This window comes from Patagioenas fasciata, chromosome 4 (genome assembly GCF_037038585.1).
Source record: "Patagioenas fasciata isolate bPatFas1 chromosome 4, bPatFas1.hap1, whole genome shotgun sequence".
Taxonomy (NCBI): Eukaryota; Metazoa; Chordata; class Aves; order Columbiformes; family Columbidae; genus Patagioenas; species Patagioenas fasciata.
Window position 1 is genome coordinate 29,155,884 of NC_092523.1, and position 20,531 is coordinate 29,176,414.

The window sequence follows — 20,531 nt, forward strand, 5'->3', positions numbered from 1 at the left end:
TCATCCCTTTCCTTTCTTTTCCTTTTGCTTATGGCCAACATTAGGAGAGGACCTTGCTGGTCGTTCCTGCAAACTGAGGCCTAGTGACAGACTGAATCCAGTTCCAGTTGGCTGCAGAGTCCAATCCAGGACTTTGGGTGCCAGCTCTGCAGTTGCTGAGACTTTCAAGATTGGTTTTGTATTATTTTCTCGGTTCTTATTAGTAGCATTAGTAAAACATTTTTAATTTTTCCAACTCTCTTCTCTCTGTCCTCCTTTCCCTCCTGATCACCTGTCCTGAGTGGGAAGTGGGGAGAGGGAGTGACTGAAGGGAAAAAGGGGGGAAGAGGGGGCTAACAATACATCTGCCTGGGTTTTATTGTCACCCCGCAATCAAAACCCTCGACATAGGACAATTCCTATGATGCAACTTTCTTAGGCAATGCATCACCTCAGTGAAAGCAGGGTTTGAAATATCAAAAGGCAGAAATGTTTAACACTTAGTCCCTTGAAAGAAGCTGGATATTTGGACCTCTGGTTCTAAAGTTTAACAATGTTTCGCCATATTCTTTCATCTAGTGTTGACTTAAGCTGACTTTGTTGAACAGTGCTAGAAAGCAGCCTGTAAGTTCCCAGGAATTCAGGCACTCAAGGAAAACTAGAGCATCCTTCTATCTTGCCAGAATATATAGATCTACATTCTTCTTTGCACAAAGGAACATCAAAGTAGTCAGTTACCTGTCCCTCTAGGCTGGCTATAGAATCTGAAAAAAAAAGCTGCCAAAACAAACAAAAACAGAAAAAGAGAGAAGTAGGCGCACAGCAGCCCACAGCCAAACACAGCAGCCCACAGCCAAACACAGCAGCAGAGTGCTGGCGTATAACTGATACCCCGTCTCTCACAACTAGCTATAGCAACATAAGTAAAGAGTAGTAAGTTTGGAGATAAGAAATGCTGAAGCAACTGCTGAAGGTTTATGTAATTTCTAAGACCCCTGCACTGACCTAGCCACCTGTAGTTTTCTTTAAATAGGCAAAACTCATTCCATTTATTTGCCTCTATAACAAATTTAACATCTGAAGCATTTAAAAAACTGTTATAAAAGTTTGTGTGCCTATTCCACAATAGTAGAATCTTTATAAACCACACCAGAGAAGAGGCTGCGCCCTGACCCCCAGCACTGAGTTGACATCACTTCCATATTTTCAGCTGCCACTACTCATGATAGCTGCAGTCTACAGCCTCAAGTAACCAGAATCATTTAAGTGTCTTTTGCCTCCTGTTGTCAAAGCTCCAGCCTGGTTCATAAAAAGTGGACTCCTGTACTCCGTATACTCAAGCCTCAGTATTTATTTTTTTAAGGCCTCAGCTTATATGATGCGACATGACATAAGAAATAGATAATTACAAACAAGCTGTTTAAACCAGAAATAATCAAAAAGATATATTAGTCAGAACTAGACTTTACCAGAACGACATGGGCTTACGTCAGTCTTCACTCTCATCCTCCTCTATGAATGGGACTAAGCTGTAGGACAATTAAGGCACACTGCAATTTTCTTGTTGCTGTGGCTGCTCGCAGGAATGGAAAGGGAATGATGTCTACACTTCATTGATGAGTGACTGAACTGTGCTTTCTGTAGGTGTTAAAAGGCTGAAAACGCTACAACCAGCGCAAGAGTGTGATGCAAAGATGAATCTTGGCTGACAATGAGGGATACAATACAGAAAGTTAAACCTGAGTTTGCAGCCATGGCTGTGGGAAAACATTCCTGTGATTTTTGCCCAACACATGCAATAGGGCTAGAGGAAGACAAAAGTGCTGTTGCCGACAGCACTGAAATATCTAACCTCAACAACACTCATACGAAGGTTATTATTCAAACCAATAAATTGACTGCACAGGCATCCTCCTGCTATTCTTTCTTCTCTGCGTTTTACTCACTGTATTGCATTTCAAAATCACCTGCACATACCAGTGGGTGAGACCTCACTGTTCCCTGCACTTACAACAGCCCACAGCCCAAAGTTTGCAAAGCACCAAGAGACTGGAAAGAGAAATACGTCAAGCTGTTCTGAACACCAGTATCTGAAAGGTATCAATGAGCTTATGAATGAAAAAGGAACTCCGGGAAACCAGAAAAACTGCTTCATAAAAGGTGTGAATGCTGGCAAGATGGTGAATACAGAACACATGGAAGGAGCATGGGTTTACAATATGGAATCACAATGCAAATATTTAGGGGCACAAATATTAGAAGACAAAAATAAACAGGAATTAAGGTGTCAGAGTTAGCTCTGCCTTTAACCAGTGTCACAGAGTTAGCTCTGACTTTAACCAGTGTCACTTATCAGAGTACCACTATAGCTGGAGGATTTATTCTACTAGTTAAAACACAGGCAGTGAACATCAAAACAATAAGCAGGCAAACAAAGGCAGCATCACACATAAGAAAACGTTGAAAGTGGAAATCTGCTGTATGGAGTCCTACATGACAAGTCACAGAGACCGATGAGCGACAAGGTGAATCAAGCCAGTTTGCAGAAGTAAAAACCATCCAACTGGCATTGGACATTGCTGAAAGAGAAAAGTGGCGGGTACTTTATCTCTACACTGACTCATGGATGGTGGCAAATGACCTGTGGGGGTGGTTAAAGCAGTGGAAGCAAAAGAACTGGCAGCGCAGAGGCAAACCTATTTGGGTTGCCCCATTGTGGCAGGACATTGCTGCTCAGCTAGAGAACCTGACTGTAAAAGTTCGTCACGTAGATGCTCATGTGCCTAAAAGTTGAGTCACTGAGGGGTGACCGAGGGGTGGACTTAACCATGGACAAATACTCAGATCCCTTCTGATTTTTTTTTTTTTGTTTTTTAACAGAAAAACATGCCATTTTATGTGTGACTATTTTTTTAAATAATGGTCACAAAAAAACAAACAAACAAACAAACAAACAATTTCTTGACATTGGCTCCAGAAGTTCTTTACCGAAATGTACTTAATACTTCTTTAAGTTCTTTAAAATGGAAAGTTTTTAATATTTATTTAAATACCAGTATTTTCCCTTAGTTCAGCTGTTTGCAATTGCAGCACCAGAAAAGCTACTTTTGAGACATTTTGACTTTTACTATTAGAAATCAATTGTCATTACTGAAAACTGTTAGTTATTCTATCTTAACATCTTACTTACTCTAGATAAGCACGGAATATGAGCCAAAAATAAAACATCTGTTAGTGCAACTCCTTTAGATATCATCTAGAGCTACTTAAAGCTGTATTCTGTCCAGGTCTTTGAGTTAGATTATATTTGCCTCCTGATAGCTTATTCAGAGTGATTCAAAGTCACCTGGTTTGAAGCAGTAGCCTGATTTAATCAGAGAGTAGCCCAGCACCTGCCCCTAGTGAACTTCCAGGTTTTTGTGGAAGTGCTTGGAATATGAAAGCATTCTCAAAATTCATGGATACATAAACACTTCTCATAGCTGCAGCCCATATGTTGGACAAGATTCAGGTACCAATAAGACATTTACAAATCAAATCCAAAATCTTTCATCTTTAGAGAGAAGAGATTTAAAAAGTTGAAATGAGATGTAAAGGAGAAAGTCCACGTCAAAGACTTCCACCTGCACCAAGCTGTTATTTGAAAAAGAAAATATTTATTTTTATACTGCTGACTGAAAACACATATCATAGCTTAGAAAAAAATCCAGTGGCTCAGTTGCAAATGCCAAGCTGGCAACTTGCAGATAGGAAGCTTCAGCTTTTACAAAGTGCAAGGCTGAAGGCCAAACAGTGGAGTCAGGGGTAGGGGGTCAGGAGAGAGCATATATAAAAGGTTGAATATACCTAAGAAAATTAAGGTTGCAGGTACAACTTCATTGTGCCATTTCCCACTTCTTGAAAACTGATTTCACAACTCTAAATGCTGCTCTTTTCATGTACCTTTTACTGTACAGTCTTTAGGAAACCAATGAAAAAAAATCTCATTGTGTTGAGCTAAACTCAGGTCCATACAGTTCTATACCTCTAAAATGCACTAATTTTTAATTCCTTCAGTTAGCGTTGTGCTTGATGACAAAAGCACGGTATTATGTCCAAAGCACGGGAACACTTCAATCAAACATTCAGTGAATTCTGGAGACAAAAAGAACAGTTGCATGAAGGGATCTTGGTTTCAGTTACAGATACTGAAGAAAATATATTACTAAGAAAATAGTAATCATCTGTACTCCAAGAGCTTTGATGCATCCCCTATAAAGCTGCCCCACCACAGCCCTAATGTTTTCTCTGAAGAACCTTCTCCTGTGGAAGCACAAGATTCCAGACTTCACTTCCCAGATTTAAGCTGGTATTAATTGTCTCTCTTCGTGCATCCTCAACAGCCAGGCAGCTCCTTGTCATGCACGATTTCCAGTTCCTTTTCTTGCTTTTAACTCTTCCCACCACCCAAGTGCAGGAATCCTTACCCAGTTTCACTGGTTCCCACCCCAAACAGACACACCTGTCCCAGTTTAACTTCAAGGCTCATCATCCAAGTCCACTCTCCTGCAGTTTTCCCAGCAACCTTCCCAAACCACAGCACAGTAACCACCTAGATCCATAGATGCTCTTCAGTACGCTGTTGACAGGTACGAAACCTACAGTAATGCAAGGATATGCAAAGCCAAAACTGAAGGGGAAAAGAAGACAGAAGAAAATTCAGAGACAGATGAGCTGAAGATGCAACATTATGCCAAGCATTTGCTATGGGATGTGTGGTAAAAAATTGTGACCTGACTTATTGACTATAGATAATGCAAACAGAACCAGGCCCACACACTGTATATATAAGCAGATCTATCAATAATATGATGGGGTAAGTGAATGCAGCAGCTCCTGTATTCTCTGACATTACTGTTTCCTCTAAAAGATCGTTATTCCAGAAGTGAGAGGCTGATACAAACTTTTTCTGGGTCACTGACCCTGCACCTTGCTGGTGACTCGTTCTGTCATTCTTCCTCTTTCTGCCCTTTTGATATCACATCTTACCAGCTTAGAAGACTTCAGCTCACCAAGCTTGCAGGTTAATTACAATACTAGACATTCTCCTTCTGACAGTTTCCCTGTGGGGTCTCACACTACTCTCTATGCTTCTCAACTTTTGCATCAATTCTGCACTGATGTGCAGCATTAAATTTACCATATGGTTCATTCTTACACTAATTTACTTCCAAGAGAGTGTTATATAAACAATTATGTATTGTTTTCACTCAAGCATAATGTTTTCCAAGTTACCAACAACAGCCATATGCAATTGCTTCACTCAAACACTAAGTATCATGCATAATATATAAAACTCATATATATACATACAGCTACACTTTTGAGCATATAGACATAGCTAAGTGTATACATAGATGTCTATTCATTTAGATAACTATAATGCTAAGGCTGACAAATAAATACACTGGGAAATGCTTCACAGTAATTCATGAGGCACAGTTGGAACACTGCAGACCATTTTCTTCACACCTTGGGATGACACACAGGCACAGCTAAGGTCACTAGTTTGCAGCAAAGTGGAAGTGCCAGAAACAAACCCTTGTGTTTCCAACAGAGCCTTCTACTTCAGTCTTGGTTTCCATGACCCACTGGGGAGCAAGGATGTGTGAGCAACCACCACTGCCATAGTGTTACACATGCTCCCAGGCCACGAGGACTCCTGCAACTACCTGAAAACCTCCTGATGGGGTAGATGTGGGCCCACAGGGATGCTAGCCCCTATCAGCAGTGGTTTTCTTACCAGCGAGGTCCAACGTCCTGTCCACAAAGATGACAGAGGCCTTGTTGGTGGCCATCCTCCTCCTGTTCCTGGCTGGGGCGTAGCTCGCCAGCTCAGCAGCAACGACCCTGCTGAGGGCCCCCACGGCGAAGCTCTCCTCCCGCAGGCCCAGGGTAGTGAAGAGAGCGTCCAGGTCACCCACCAGGGCCCGCACCGCCGCCCGCAGCTCAGCAGGCAGGGTGCCTAGCCCGACCTCCGCGGGGCCGGGCCCGCCAGAGCCGGGCAGAGGCGGCAGGAGCTCCGCCAGAGCGGGCAGCAGGCAGAGTTCCGCCGATACGGGTGCCAGAAGCGGCGGGCCCCGCAGCACCACCTCGGCTCGGCCGCCCTCGCCCATCCACCGCCGCAGCGTTTCCTCCAGCTCGGCCACCCCGCCGTCTTCCGCCTCACCGCCGGTCACCAGCACGCAGTGCCGCACGGCGCCCTGGCCCAGCACACGGCGCACGGCGGCGGCCGTACCGCCTCGCAGCGCCCCGCTCACCACGAAGACGACGCGGGCCGACGCCGGGGCCGCTCCCGCTGCCTCCACCGCCTCAGCGGGCAGCGCCCTGACGGCCAGCGCCCCCGCCGCCAGCAGCTCGCCCGCCCCGCCGCCGCCCCAGTGGAGCGCCTCCGCGGACACCGCGTCCAGGAAGACGACGGCCCGACTGGCCCTGGCGAGCACGGGCTCCCAGGCCTGCCGGCACACCCGCCGCAGCTCCGGCACCGCCATGGCGGCAGCAGCGGACAGCACTGACAGCCACAACACACCGCACGTGCCGGCGCGCTGCCGGCGCCATAGGATGATGTAGAGGTCGCGGATTGGCTGTCCGCAGCAGGGAGGGGCGGGGCACAGCGAGTCGTGTGGTCCCCGCGTCGTGAGAGGGCCGGGCGGCGGTGTCTCTGGGGAGGGGGCGGCCCGGAGGAGGCTGCGGGGCCAGCGGCGGCGGTGGTAGTGAGGCCTTTTTCCCGGGCCCCGGCTGTGGTGTGGTGTTGTGTTGGGGTGTCCCCCACCGAGGGGCGGCCCGTCCCCGCGGGACCCTCCCATCTGCCCGCGCTGGTGTCCCGGGGGTCGGACTGGCCCGTTCCCCAGTCCGGGTCTGTCACACCGCGGGAGCAACAGCAGGGGTACGGCTCTGGGAGAGACGAGGGGAGTGGGCTCTTAATTTTGCTGATAGTGCCAAGTTGTGACAAACATTAACATGTTTCTCTCGTCTACGGTCTATATTAGCAGCTCTGCTACAGCCTGTAGCCCCGGCCGGCACTCGCAGTGACATCTGAGCACTGCCAGTTGAGTTTTGCCTGTTATTTTCCTGAAAAGGCTGGAAGCCGCCTTGATCTTGCTCTTGGTAAATGTTAAAGCAATTCAGTGTCACTGTTTATGTCACTATCTCCTTTGTGCTGTGTCGATGTCTTTGTTACACTGAGAGAATGACTGTTGTGCTGATACTTTTTTTAATGTACAACACTGGAAAGGTGAAACTTCCATTGCCATTCCCTGTCCTATAATTCTGTATTTCTTGTGTCAGTATTAACTAATCCAGTGGTTGAAAAGCTAGCAACAAGAAATATTATCTTTTGATAAATGCAACTTTTATGATATGCAGTTTGAGGCATATGACAAATTTAGTTCCATTTCCGCTGTAGAAAGTTCTTGATCTCAAAATCAGTTTCAAAGCTAACAAGAAAAAATGCCGTAAATGCATCTACAGTTTCTTCTCCCCAAAGAATGGATCCTCAATTGCAAATCTGTGTAGTACACGGTATTTCACTTGGTCAACTTCCTTAGTACAGCATGAGAAGAATACCTTTTTTGATATAGTAGTATTACCAGCAATAACAAAAGGACAGATTATTTAATTAGTTCATCTACTATCTTAGCTGGTTTTCTCAGGTCTCTTGCAGGTTCAGCTGGTTTCAGGACACTGAAAATCATCAATAATGTGTAATCACCAGATTTCCAGTAATGAAATGAAATCTTCTCCTTCCAGTCTGCTCCAAGCACATTCCTACCCCGACGTGTTCTTCCCCCTTCCAAACGCAGACTTTGTCTTTGTGCTGTTCCAATTCCTATCTATTATTTTAACCTTAGGGCATATAACTTCATTATGCTAGAAAAATATGTAAGCTAATACCCTTCTTGACTATTTTGATTTGAAAAATGAATGCCAAGAAAGGATTGGGGATGGTTAACCACTGAGCCCTTGCAGTAATACACAAGTAGAATTATCCTCCTCTCAGACTGAATTACCTCAGAGATTATTTATCTCCGAGCTTTTGCATTATGCTTGAGTGCCATGGACAAAAGCTGGATATATTATGGCTTGTCCATTTTTAAAAGGTTGGTTTTTTCCTCAGGCATATTGTCAAAACAGCAGATGCTTTTTTTAAGAAAACAAATATTTTTATTACTTTGTAAATACTGTATAGATTGCAACTAGTTCTGCATATGTCAATATTGAAAAAAAGGATTACTGGCCAGAAGACAAAATTAGGTTAATCAGTTCAAAGCATAGTGGTTAAATTACAAACAAAATTATCTAAGTAGTTTTTACAGCTTATTTTATTCCACGTGCAACTTTACTACTACTGTGTTAGAAAAAGAACCATAGTAAAGGGTTCCTGTAAACTTGATATCTTGTGCATTTCTGGAGTGTGACCTGTGGGTTAAGATGCTTAAGGAGTTAGCGAAAATGTTGTCTTCTGTCCTTGGCCTTTTAGCTACTCAGGGTCTTGGCAGAAACCTTTTCTTCAGGCCCCAACTGCTGTTCTCCCGCTGTGCAGTGGTAAGGAGAAATGGCAAGGTCCCTTCCAGAGGCTGGGGCTGACTGGGGCTGGTGGAAGTTTTTACCTTTGAGGGCACAATTTAAAATGTCACCTAAGCCAGCACTTTGACCTTGGAGCAAAGCAGGAAACAGGGTCAGAGCACCCTCTCTGCCCAACCAGAGCCAGAGGTGGGGCAAGATCTTCCTGGGAAGGGTGGAAGGCTGGCAGCTGTTTGCAGGACTTAGCCTTCTCCTGGTAGCTTCCAATGCTCAGACTGTTCCAAGATGGATTTTTATGTGACCACCAGCTGGATGTGATGTCTGCTTAAAGGCTTCTATGACAAAAATTTCTTTGAGGATTTGCGTTGATGTATTTTAAGAGATTTTATGTTCCGCACCTATTCCTGATTTCTCTTTGTGGTGGTTTCCACAAATGAATTTTCTTCTTCCTTGTCTCTGCAGTCAAAGGAAACTATTCGTTCTACAGCGTCATTTAATGTTGGCTAGAAGCGTGTTAAATGCCCAAGCAAACAAAAGAGGAATGAAAATGAAGAAAGACACTGATGCTCAGTAAGAGGTACTACAATGCAAATTTGTTTTATGAGAAACAACTGTTTTGGATGAAAAACACCTCTGCTCACTCCACTACTATAGGTATAAAAATGGAATTGCATGATGAAAACCTACCCAATTATACCACATAATTCATGGTCTGTATGGCACCCAAACCCTCTGATTTCAGGGGAAAAAAAATGCCTTTTGAGAAGGTAGTTTGTTCATGTGAACTCCAGTGAAACGTGATGCCATACATGAAACTTTAAAACAAGGTTCTCTATGCAGGCAATTCAAAGAATAATCTTCCCCTGCCTCGAGTTGAGATGTGTTTATAATACAGTCAAGCCTTCTAGTCTGATTTTTCACAAGCTGTCCTGCTGTGAAAGAGGGGTCCCTTTTTTGGTTTTCACAAACATCCCAAGACACTGGAGACTCCATTTGTACACAGAAGTGGTCAAAAACTTGTTTTGAAAGTTTTACTTAACTATTCCAATGAATCTTGAAGTTGTGAATGCAGTATTCCTAAATGTAAAGTGAGGGCATCATCAGTAAAAATGGCTTGCAACTTTCCACTGCTTTTAAACTAGAGAAATTTCTTCATGAAAAGCATAAAGAGTTGTTAAACCTAAAATATTACCTCCAGCTGGGAGGGTCCCTGCGCAGAGAGCTAGGACAGTACTAGTAGAAGCAGCGGCGTGTGTTTATCCTGCGGTTACCCTCCCCCTGGCAGCTGCCATCAGCCGCCAGTAGAAGCACGGTACTGGACTGTACATGCGTTTGGCCAGATCCCGCTTCTGGAGATGGGCGAGGGTGTCCCAGAGGAGGCCGCCGTGCTGCCACTGATCCCCGCTGCGGAGACGGGCGGGCGTCTGGGGATGCACAAGAGCAGAGGGACTGCCGAGGGCAGCGGAGACAAAGAGCAGCGGGAGGAAGGGAAGGCGGCTCTCGCAGGCACGCCGCGCCTCGGGAGGGTGCGGAAGGCACCGCCGAGGTGAGTCCCGGCGACTGGCAGCGCACAGAGCGGGGACCGGGCGGCGGGGCCGGTTCCGCGGGGAGGACGGCTCGCGGGCTGGGCCCGGCCTGGCCGCTCTCCCCCTCCGGCCCGCTCCTCCCGCAGGCGGCCAGGAGGCCCCTCCGCTTCTCCTCGCTCGCGGCCGGCGGCGTCCCCGGGCCGGGAGGGCATGTCGGAGCGCAGCGGGCGCCGGGCCGCGCCAGGCCACCTCCCCTCGCGGCCCGCCCGGGCGCCGCCGGGCCGCCCCCCGCATGCCCATGCCCAGGGCGCCGCGGGGCCGGGCCGGGCCCGCTTCCTGTGCGTGTCACTCACTCGGCGGGGGAGGGGAAGCGCCGAGCAGGCGGCGGCGGTTCCTCCGCGAGCGGTGCCGTTGGGCCGGCCGGGCGCTCGCAACCCCCCGGCCGCCGCCCGGTCACGGCCTTGAGGCGGAGGCCCGGGGCGGCGCGGCGCTGCTGCCGAGCGGCGGGAGGCCCCGACGCCGCCGGGCCTGGGCCCTCGCGTCCCGCGGGAGGCGGCCATGTCTACCGGTGAGGTGGAGCGGTTGTCGGCAGACCTCGGCGGGGCCGCCGGGGACGAGGAGGAGGAGTGGCTCTATGGCGGTACGGACCTTCCCAGACCCCCGTTCCCAGCCCACCTCCCCCGCCCGCCCCCCGCCCCGGTGCTCTGCCCCGCCGCCACGGCGGGGGAGTTGGTGTGTGGGGGTGGATAGGCCGCGGCGTGCGCCCTCAGGCCGGCCCGGGACTGAGTGCTACCCATCGAGCCGCGCCAGCCGGCGGCCGTTTAAAAGGGTCTCCCTGTCTCGCCACCCCCGCTCAGTCCCCTCCTCCTGGCCAGCCCTCCGGCGGTGCCGTCCCGGGCCTGTGCGCGGCCCCCTCCCCGCCGCCGCGGCGGCTCCCTGCCCCCTCCCCTCGAGGCGCCGGTGCCGCGCAGGCCGAGGCGTTCTGGGCCTCGGCAGCGGGAGGGCCGCATGGCGCTGATACCCCACACGCACTCGTAGGGCCGCCGAGCTTCTCCCCAGCGCTCCCCTGACCGGGCTCCCAGCGTTGAAGTGCTGAAGCAGCCTTAACCTTTTATGCATAAACTTTCTTTGTAACTTTAGGGACTTCCTTTATGTTCAAATCATTGTGAAACCTGTAAACTAAACCCTGCCCCTGTGGCGGACCTGTCAATATAGAGCACTGAGGGCTCGGGTCTGCTCGACTGATTTCACGACTGAAACGTTTTGAAAATGTCTCAAGGGTTACTGGATAGTAAACTGAATGGTTGTCTAATAATCTGCATGGCAAGATATCTGTTACGGTTAGTATTCAGGGGGTTGTAATCTTAACTACTGTGTTTCTTTTCTCTTGCGGTAGATGAAAATGAAACAGAGAGACCAGAGGAAGAAAAAACTAGGTGAGTATCTTGACAACTGGATGTTCTGTAGTGTGGCTGCACAAACATTGTATTCATTCTTCTTCCCAGCTGCTTGAGGGTTTGTGGTGCCTGAACACACACTGCTGTCTTTGAAAATCCCCTTAAGATAGTATGTTTAGTCTGCTAGAATGACTTGCCTTTTCTGTGAAATGGTTTTACCTGTGAAATTGGGACGCTTGAGTATAAAAGTTATTTTCAGTTTTAACTGAATGGACAACAGTAGCCCCTCACAAAATGCCAACAGGTTCTTATTTCTGTAATCATTGTGCTTTGCAGTCTTAGTAATGGATCAGATAATTCTAAATTATTTAGAAATGAAACATAACATGTCTCTCAAAGAGTTTACTATATAATTACAGAAAGAGGAATACAAGGAAACAGTGGAAGATTACTCAGTAGTTTGATGTGCAGGTCCCATAAGGCATCTGCTAAGGGTTTCGGAGTTGATTTTGTTATTAATGAGAGAGTATTTGAAATAAAGTTAGAAAAAGCTGTGGAAGTATTTGGGGGAACCTGCTGGAGTTATAAGGAACTGTATGAGAGAAAGCACAAAGATGGTCCTTTGAAAATCTAGCAAGGTTGATGGAGGTTGGTAGCAAGGACTGACTGGAAATGGGAGTCAGTCTCATAGTGAATGAAAAAAGTCTCACAATTGCTAAACTATGGAAATCGTTAATTGTCAAGATAAATTAAACAAATAAAGGGGAAATCCATGCAAGAAAACATGCATTGTTATTTTCTGTAAATGCTTCCAGTTATCAGAGGTTTTTTCTATGAGAACTCTTGAATTTGGTTACCTTTGGTGGACTTCCTGTTCATAGGCTTGCTCAGTTGCTTTTTTGAGCTGATGACAGCTTTTGACAGACACAGTGTGCCACAGCAGTGATGACCTCTTGTAGTATAGGAAACAGAGTTTCCTGTCCCATTTTCCATGTCACTTAACTATTTTCTAGTCCACTGTTGCATTCGTCTTGAATCGTCTCTTCTCCAGGATGAAGAATTACAATTATTTATTTGCTATTTATTTATTTGGAAGCTGTTCTATATTAATTGATTCCTTGTGTTCAGTTGCTTTTTGTTGACCTGGTACCTTTTTCAGTATTACTGTTAAGAAAACTATTTGCTTGGCAACAAAATGATCCTTAGAAACAGTGGTGTTTTACTTCTGTTTCTGGTCAGGAGTGTCTAGCTTGGCATTTGACTGCCTCCATACATAGTTATGGACTAAAAAGCCTAACAGATGGTAGCTTATGTATCTTATGGGTTGTGTTTGGAACTCTGGAAGCATGGTGACAGTTTACGGGTTAGAAGTTTTTGGTCTCTGGTCTCAGTTTTGGCATTCTTCGTATAAGTAAAAATTGTGAGGTTTTATTTAGGTTCTGTGGCTAGCCTGTCATTTTACTGGGTGATTTAGTGAAATGGTCAGGCTTGGAACCTGGGGTCATACCTGGGCTATGTTGGGTTTTGAGGCAGTATTCATCAGTGAGTATTTTGCCAACAGAAGACAAGATCAAAATCATTCTATTCAATAACGTTTGGCAGTTGCTCACTGCATTTCAGAGATGTCTTCTCGGTGAAAGAATATTGCTTCTAAATGCCTCCCTGCTTACTCTGCTGCTTGTGGTGCAACATCCTACCATTTAATGGAGCTGTGTTAATTAAAATATTGCTGCGTAAGAAACAGCAGTAGATAAGAGCCCAATGAGAGAGAGCTCATTTGCATGGATTTGGCAGTGCTTGTCATTTTAGATGGACTAGTAGTTTTCAGTCTACAGTTAAAGTATAATTAAATTAATCATTGAATTGTAGCTATTCCGTATCATGGAAGAAAATTTCACAATGCAGATGTGTGGATTTTGATTCAGCACAACATTACCTATAGATATTTGTATGTTTGTTCCATTATGTCTTTGAAAAATGTCAGTCTGCAGGGAAAAAAAAAAACCAACCTGTTATTCTCCCTTCATATATCTTGAAAGATTTCACTTTGATTTCAAAAAAGGACAAAGGTATGGTGCCTTATTACTTTCAACTATTCTACAAACAACCAGTTAGCATGACTTAAGGTAGCTAGATATTATCCTGCTAATATAAAGTTATAGCCTTCTAAATTTTTTAAAAAATAAATTATTTATTTTAATTAATGCAGAAAATAGCTGGAGCTTTGGCTCTTCTGTGGAATGATATAGCAAGGCTTTTTTCACCATTAGCTGATACATGTGAAGTAGTCTGTGCATAAATACCTGGTTTCATCTTTTACTGTTTGTTTTTGTTTAAGTGTTCCACCCCCACCTGGAAGCGAAGAGGAAGCTGCAGAAAATGGCCTTGTGAAAACGGTAGTTTTAAATGTGTTTTTGAAATACTGCTTTAACTTGTTTTGATTTATGGGGTATTTGTAATTTGGCTATGGACTTACCATTGAATGAATTAATGCGTAAGTGTACAACTTTGGTTTTTTTTCTGAAAGGTGTTTGACACTATCTGCAGGGACTCTGTAGAAATTATAAAATTAGGAAATCCAATTTCCAAGTGCAGTCCACTTTTTAAATCTAACTTTCAGAAAATAAATCAATAGTACTTCCAGCTTTTTGAGGGAAAGGCTGTGCTTCAAGGCAGCTGTCTTTTCTCAGAGACATCCTTTTCAAAATTATACTCACTGACAGGAAAATAGAATTCTCTGTTTGTTTTTCTTTTTTGAACATGATAGACAATAAGCATTTTCAACACTTCATGAAAATATGGTTCGAGAGATGAATTGCACGTGCCTTTCAGAGGCAACATAACAGACTGGTTTTGTAGTAGTCTTCAGTGTTCAGTATGTCTTATAACGACAGTGTTAGTGTAATGAAGGAAAGGACCAGGAAACAAAATTCACAGTTGCAATGTTGATAAAAGGCCTCAGTTTACTGTGAATGGGAGTAGTTTAAATCTGTTCTATGAAAAAATTACAGTTTAACTTCACTGGATTTTTTAGCTTGTGTCTTGCAAGAATTTTCTCATGTGATGCAGAAACCATTGTCATGGTATTTATGCAAGTTTTAAGGACTAGCCTCTCAAAAATATTTTTCTCAGTAAGCCTAATACTCTGTTTATGAAAGATACTACAACTTGGGGAAAAAAAAAACTTAAAAAGCTTATTTGGGCTATTTAAACTGAAAAGCTCTTTATTGTAAGTGCACCAAAGTTTATTTGTGCTGATGCTAATACTGTAAGTGGGCAGTAGATTTAATATGTTAGGTACAAGGAGACAATAGTATACTTTTTTTGACTTACTGATTTAGAAATACTCAAGATCCTCATTGGTGCAGTTTCTTTGTACTTGCATATCTTTGTGTTTTTCACCTATGCAAAGCCTCACATTATTAGGATATCATTAGAACATCTCCATAAATTAAGAACTTTATGGTAAAAGGTGCACATGAAGGGTCAGCAGCAACCTAGAAAAATGGGTCGTGTTCAAATTGATTGAATAAAAAAAGGTGAATATTTCTGTGAGGAGAGTATTAAGAAATCATTTTTTTTATAAGTGAAATTGATTTTGGTTGAAAATGTACATGCTCCAGACAAAATTTATTTTCTGTTCAATGGATTTCAAGTGGCTCTCCACTGTGTGGGTTGCCTGGTGTGTGAGGGTGGTGAACTTGTGCTTTTTGGCAGTGGGGCATGGCAAGACTGTTGCCTGTCCTTAGCTGTCATTTACATCTATGCTGATCTGGACTTCCCTCCCCACTCCTTGATTAGACTTAATTGTTATGGAAGTTAATGTTGTATAGAAGGGAGGAACTGCACTCCAACATCCTCTGTGCAGCTGCTTTGTCTAATTTATGTACCAGGCAAGTTAATAAGTAGTATAATAAATAAGGGCTAGAGCTCAGCTTGGATAATTGCAGGTTACGTGTACAGAGTCAACATGGCTTTGGTGTGTTCAGTGTCCTGATGAAGGATTCGACAAGTATGTGGATACGGGTGATGTGGTTGATAAAGTTAACTTGGATTCCACAAAGTTTTTGAAGAAGTTCCTTGCCAGAGGATTTTAAAAAAACTAAGCAGCTGGAGGATGAGAGTCCCACATGGGTAGCTGATGTGTAAAAGATAGAAAACAGAGGGTAGAAATAAAGTTCCATTTTCACAGTGAAGGAAGGTCACCTCCAGTGGGGATTCTCTGGAATGTTGTGCATAACCTGTGCTGTTTAGTGTGTTTATACATTACTCAGAGAAGGGGTAAGTTGTGGGATCACAAGTTTTCTGATGTTACAAAGTTATTCAAGATAGTAATAGCAAGGACTGTCTGTGAAGAACTGGCTGGTTAATAAATGGTTATTGAAACTCTATATAGAAAAAGAAGAGTGATGTTCATGGGAGGAAAACCAGGTTTACAAATAAAATGGTGGTCTCTGAGCAGACCATTACCACTTAGCAGGGATGCACTACAATATGTAGGAGGATCCATGAAAGTGGTGGTGAAGTGCTTGTCAAGAGTCTAAAAGACAGTTAAACCTTGGGATATAGCAGGAAATGAAGAGAACAACATTGAAGATATCACTATACCATGAATTCATGGTTCTGTTGCACCCTGAATTTTGTGTGCTGTTCTGTTCCCTTCATGTGAAGGCTTTACTTCAACTGAAAAAAGCTGAGAAGAGCAGCAAAAGTAGTTGAGGTAGCTTTCATACAAGGAATGGTAGGTAGACTTATTAGGCAAGGACTTCTCAACCAGGCAGGCAGGCATACATAGGATATGGTGGTGTCTAACAAAATCATGTATGGAGACTATAAATAAAGATTGACTCATCACAGTCTCTTCCATGTGAGAACTGGGACTGTTAAATGAAAATCGTAGGAGCCAGGATAAAAACACATAAAAGAGGTTGGATCTTCATGCAGTAGACAGTGCTGTGGAACTCATTGCCAAAGAGTGTAGCTGCTGGCAGTTTGAGATCAAGAGAAATCTGGGCAAGTACTTGAGAGGAACATCCACTGGGGGTTACTAAACGGTCAAACCATAACTGGTTTAGGAAATGCCCTGAGATGGTAATAATCAGCAGCTGAAAAAGTGTCAGGGAGCAGCGTCATATGTGTTTGCCCTGTTTTTTCTCTCCCCTGTGGTCTCTGGGAGGGGAACCAAAGCAGCAAAACACTGGACTAGATGAGCTCTCGGTATGAACTGACATTATTACATGTATCAGCAAGCTTGAATGCTATGGGACAGAACAGCATGCAGTCTGCTCTTGTATCTGTTTTTTGCTGAAAAATCTCAAATATTTGATGTAGTCTACTGATGTTAGGAATTGAATAGATTTATCTGAAGGGCAGTGCTCATATACAAATGGAAAAATATTTGAGTTACTCTGGATATATGTAATTGAGGATGGCAAGAAGCTAGTCTTGCATATCTAGAAGTTATTTTCTGAATGGCATTGTAAGAGTGGAACCGGTGTGTATGAGCTAGATAGAAGGAACAAGGATATTAGATAGTGGAAACCATTTCATGTTTATTTAGGAAATGTCATGTTTCAGAAACAGAATCTTAGATGCTTCCCCCTTTTAATACAGATGTTTGAGATACTTGTAGAATTTAAGCAGATCAGCCTCCTAATTTTACTGTTAATGCTTAAATTCTGAGGTCTAGGAAAAGGAGAATTTTCTTCATTCAAAGATTTCTAGAACAGATAGTTTCATCTGGATTATTTTTCCACTGTAAAGGTAAGTGGCTGCTTTTTGTCTAAGCAGTGACTTTTTCTTTCGTAGAAGGTGGCAGAGGCTGAGGATGACAGTGATAGTGATAGTGATGATGATGAAGATGATGTTCAAGTCACCATAGGGGATATTAAAACAGGAGCTCCGCAGTATGGGTAAGTTATTTGCAAACACTAACTGGGGGAAATTTCCAGATGACGTTTAATTATTAATTCAGGCTCTCTAATACTTGCCAGTGTCGAATTGTATACATAATCTCAATTTTGGTGGTTTTTTGGTTGGTTTGTTTGTTTTTTGTTTGTTTGGGTTTTTTTTAAGCTCTTTAACAATGTTTTCAATTATGTAGTTACTTGAAAACAAACAGAAGGCAAAACGAAATCAATAAAATGTCTTAAAGGAAGAGCTGTTATAGGAGTTAAATTTTGTTTTCAGACTTCTTGAAATAATTGTACTAAATTGGCAGAGAGTTTTTTATTATGGAATAGCTATGTTACATTGTGTTTTTAGGGCCATTATTGTGATGGGGACATTTTTGCTGCAAATGATAGAGTGGTAAGCACAGAGAACATTAGAAACATTTGTCCTTGGTCCTGTTTGTAGTGGATACGGTTGTAATTAGACTTCTGTAGTTCCAGTTGGTATTGATATTCTCAAATAATATTTTAATGTACTTCAGGATGGAGCTGCCAATCTCTAGAGATAATTTCTCAAGAACATGGTTTAGGCGTTTGTACCATGCAAGACATTTGTTGCTGTTATTGCCCCATATTTCTTCTTCTGTTGATAAAGGACTTCTTTTTCACTGAATGCTTTTGAACATTGTTAGTTTTACTCAAAATATTATTTTTCATTACATGAAAGTTTTCTGAGACAGGCGTTTTGATTGCTTGTCTCAGCAATCCATGTGTTTTTATACTTATTAAACCCGGAGTTACTAGAGCATCATTTCTTAATAGAATTATAATGGGTCTGCAGGTAGGTGACTCATGTATATTATTATGTCTGTAACTTTAAAATAAGGTGATTTATTCATTTTTGAAACAGAATATTTTTAAACTTTCAGTGTTTCGTATCCTAAACTAACTGTGCAAATCAATGTAATATAAAAATAGCAATTCTTTCAATTCTTTATTTGCCTGCTTTAAGTAGTTTGCAGTATGTTTGCGGTGTAGGTAGTGACCTCAACTTTTATGACACTGAAGCAAAGCTAGATTTATATTCTCAGTGAATTTGCTGGTGCTTTTTCCATTAATACAGAAAAGAATGACCAGATTACTCTAAATCTAATTAGAGTTGAAAGTTTTATGAAGAATTGGTTGTTTTCTGAACAGAAAGTTCATGGATGGGCAGAAATCTAAAACAAACTCAACATTGCTGTTCATTTTAGCTTCAGTATGACAGGCTCCTGTTATAGGATTAAATGATTTTTCATATGGTAGTCAACTGCTGTTAAAAAAAAAAAAATCAAGATTTGTTTGACAGTCATGCACGAATACAACATAACAGATCAGAAAGTTCAATGTTTTGTGTCAGTTTTATACCGTTGTAGCACTTGAATGAAAACTAAAACTGCATGGAAGTGGTATAGTAAACTACACACTGCCTTCTGGTTATTAATATATGCTAATCTCATGTTTATGAGTTGATACCACCTGTGAGGATACATTGCATGTAAATGGTAGTGAGAGCTAGCTCTTAATGTTCCAAAAGAACAACACTGTAATTCGTGAGATAGTTAAATCAGCTCAGTATGTGGATTTCTGGGTGCATTTTTATGAAGAAAGCTCTCAAGTATTTCAGAAAGTGAAATGTTACATACTTTTCTGTTGGTCACAAGACTGGTGATTGTTGGAAGTACATTGAAACAGACAGCCTTTTGACCACTGTAGAGAAATTCTTCTATTTTTCACTTCTGTACAGATTAAATGGAATACTTACAAAAGGAGAAAAGGATCTGTCTAAACTCTTTCTTTTCTTACTTTGTTTTTACCCTAATCCCCAGAGTGTCATCTGCATCCCTAAATGAACTGCGTTTTTCCTTTCTCTCTTCTTCTGGTTCTGTCCATTCTTGTTTCTGTCAAGGTCTTTATCCTTTCAACTCAGGAAGAGTGACTGGGACTTGCTTCACAACTCTTTATTAGTTGGAGAAGTTGCTACTGAGCATAGAAAGGTATACTCTCTTCCTCCTAGGCTGATCTCTTTACGTTTACAGTGTTACCAGCTTGGAAAGCTAGAGATTCAGGATGGCGATTGAGCCTGGGTCCAGTTTGTTTCTGGATCTAGCTAACTCTTGTTTTGTGTTTTCTTCAGTTCTAGAGTTTTCTCTGTCTAATTCAGTTTTGTTAATTTCTTTAAGTTATGGAGCGACACCTGTGAATCTCAATATTAAGACAGGAGGACGAGCTTATGGATCTTCTGGTAAGAAAATTTACACAGAATTATTGGTGTTTTGCAAAAAAGTTTGATAGTTTTGGATGAAGGAAATAATTTTCACTTCCAAAACTTCTTGATAAATTTAAATCTGACCTTTTATTTCTATTTTACGTGTGTTACAACTGTTAAAACTTTCTTCGGGCAATACAGAAGGCTCTAACTTTCTAACTTCTTCACAGGTGCAAAAGTTAAAGGGGTGGATCTAGATGCACCGGGGAGTATTAATGGTGTGCCACTTCTGGAAGTAGATTTAGATTCTTTTGAAGATAAACCTTGGAGAAAGCCAGGTAATGCTCTGGTTTACATTAACTGATACATTGTTATTCGGTAGATTATTTTATTAATAATAATTCCTGTTTACTGTATGTAGATGTTATCTACCATATAGCTAGAAGATACTGTACAATATAACTTGGAAAAAGCAGCAAAGTTATGTGTTGCCTGTGTGCTATGCTGCAGTGTTTGTGCGTGTGCCATCTTTCTTGATATACATCCCACACATATGTCAGCAAAAAAGAGACTGTAGGATATGTTCTTTATTTTTTTTAAAAATGTGTATCCTGAACTCTCCTTGGAAATCTGTATTTCTGTGAAATCTGCTGCCATTGGTCTGTGCTATAAGAAAGAAGGTAAAGCAGAATGGAAAGTAGATCTAGGAGGTTTGAGCGTGAAGAATGGGGAAACGTAGCTGCTTGTGCTTTTTTGTGTTCACTCATAGATGTCCATAAACTTTGAAGAAGCAGCTGATACCACCTGGGCTTCCTGTGTGTATTGCCTGGTTGGCTCAAATGATTTGGCCAGACTTGTCTAATATCAGCATTAGTTGGCTGGTTTTTTAGTGGCAGTACATTTAGTTGCTGTGTATAGTTTTTTCTAG

The 20,531-nt window shown here is 43.0% G+C and overlaps 2 protein-coding genes and 1 long non-coding RNA gene across 12 annotated transcripts in view; 2 read left to right on the forward strand and 1 right to left on the reverse strand.

Moving 5' to 3' along the window:
* Positions 1–6,909, reverse strand: part of SCFD2 (sec1 family domain containing 2) — a 197,533-nt gene extending 190,624 nt beyond the window's left edge. The window contains exon 1 of one of the 2 annotated variants that reach the window (XM_065837087.2): positions 5,762–6,864. In XM_065837087.2, the coding sequence (XP_065693159.2) occupies positions 5,762–6,824 (1,063 nt within the window). In that variant the 5' untranslated portion in view covers positions 6,825–6,864. Of the gene's footprint in view, positions 1–5,761 lie in introns of both variants that reach the window. The other variant, XM_071807498.1, reaches the window with a different exon arrangement.
* LOC139827801 (uncharacterized) lies at positions 6,525–9,756 on the forward strand. Its single transcript, XR_011738774.1, has 3 exons — positions 6,525–6,904; positions 7,008–7,125; positions 9,004–9,756. It is a non-coding gene; the product is annotated as an uncharacterized lncRNA (long non-coding RNA).
* Positions 9,757–10,507: 751 nt separating this feature from the next.
* FIP1L1 (factor interacting with PAPOLA and CPSF1) overlaps positions 10,508–20,531 on the forward strand; it is a 43,073-nt gene continuing 33,049 nt past the window's right edge. For 3 of the 9 annotated variants that reach the window (XM_065836601.2, XM_065836602.2, XM_065836599.2), the window contains exons 1-6: positions 10,511–10,707; positions 11,464–11,503; positions 13,803–13,860; positions 17,273–17,376; positions 19,578–19,639; positions 19,834–19,941. In XM_065836601.2, coding sequence (XP_065692673.1) covers positions 10,626–10,707; positions 11,464–11,503; positions 13,803–13,860; positions 17,273–17,376; positions 19,578–19,639; positions 19,834–19,941 — 454 coding nt within the window. In that variant the 5' untranslated portion in view covers positions 10,511–10,625. Of the gene's footprint in view, positions 10,708–11,463; positions 11,504–13,802; positions 13,861–17,272; positions 17,377–19,577; positions 19,640–19,833; positions 19,942–20,531 lie in introns of all 9 variants that reach the window. The other 6 variants (XM_065836595.2, XM_065836598.2, XM_065836596.2 and 3 more) reach the window with 5 other exon arrangements.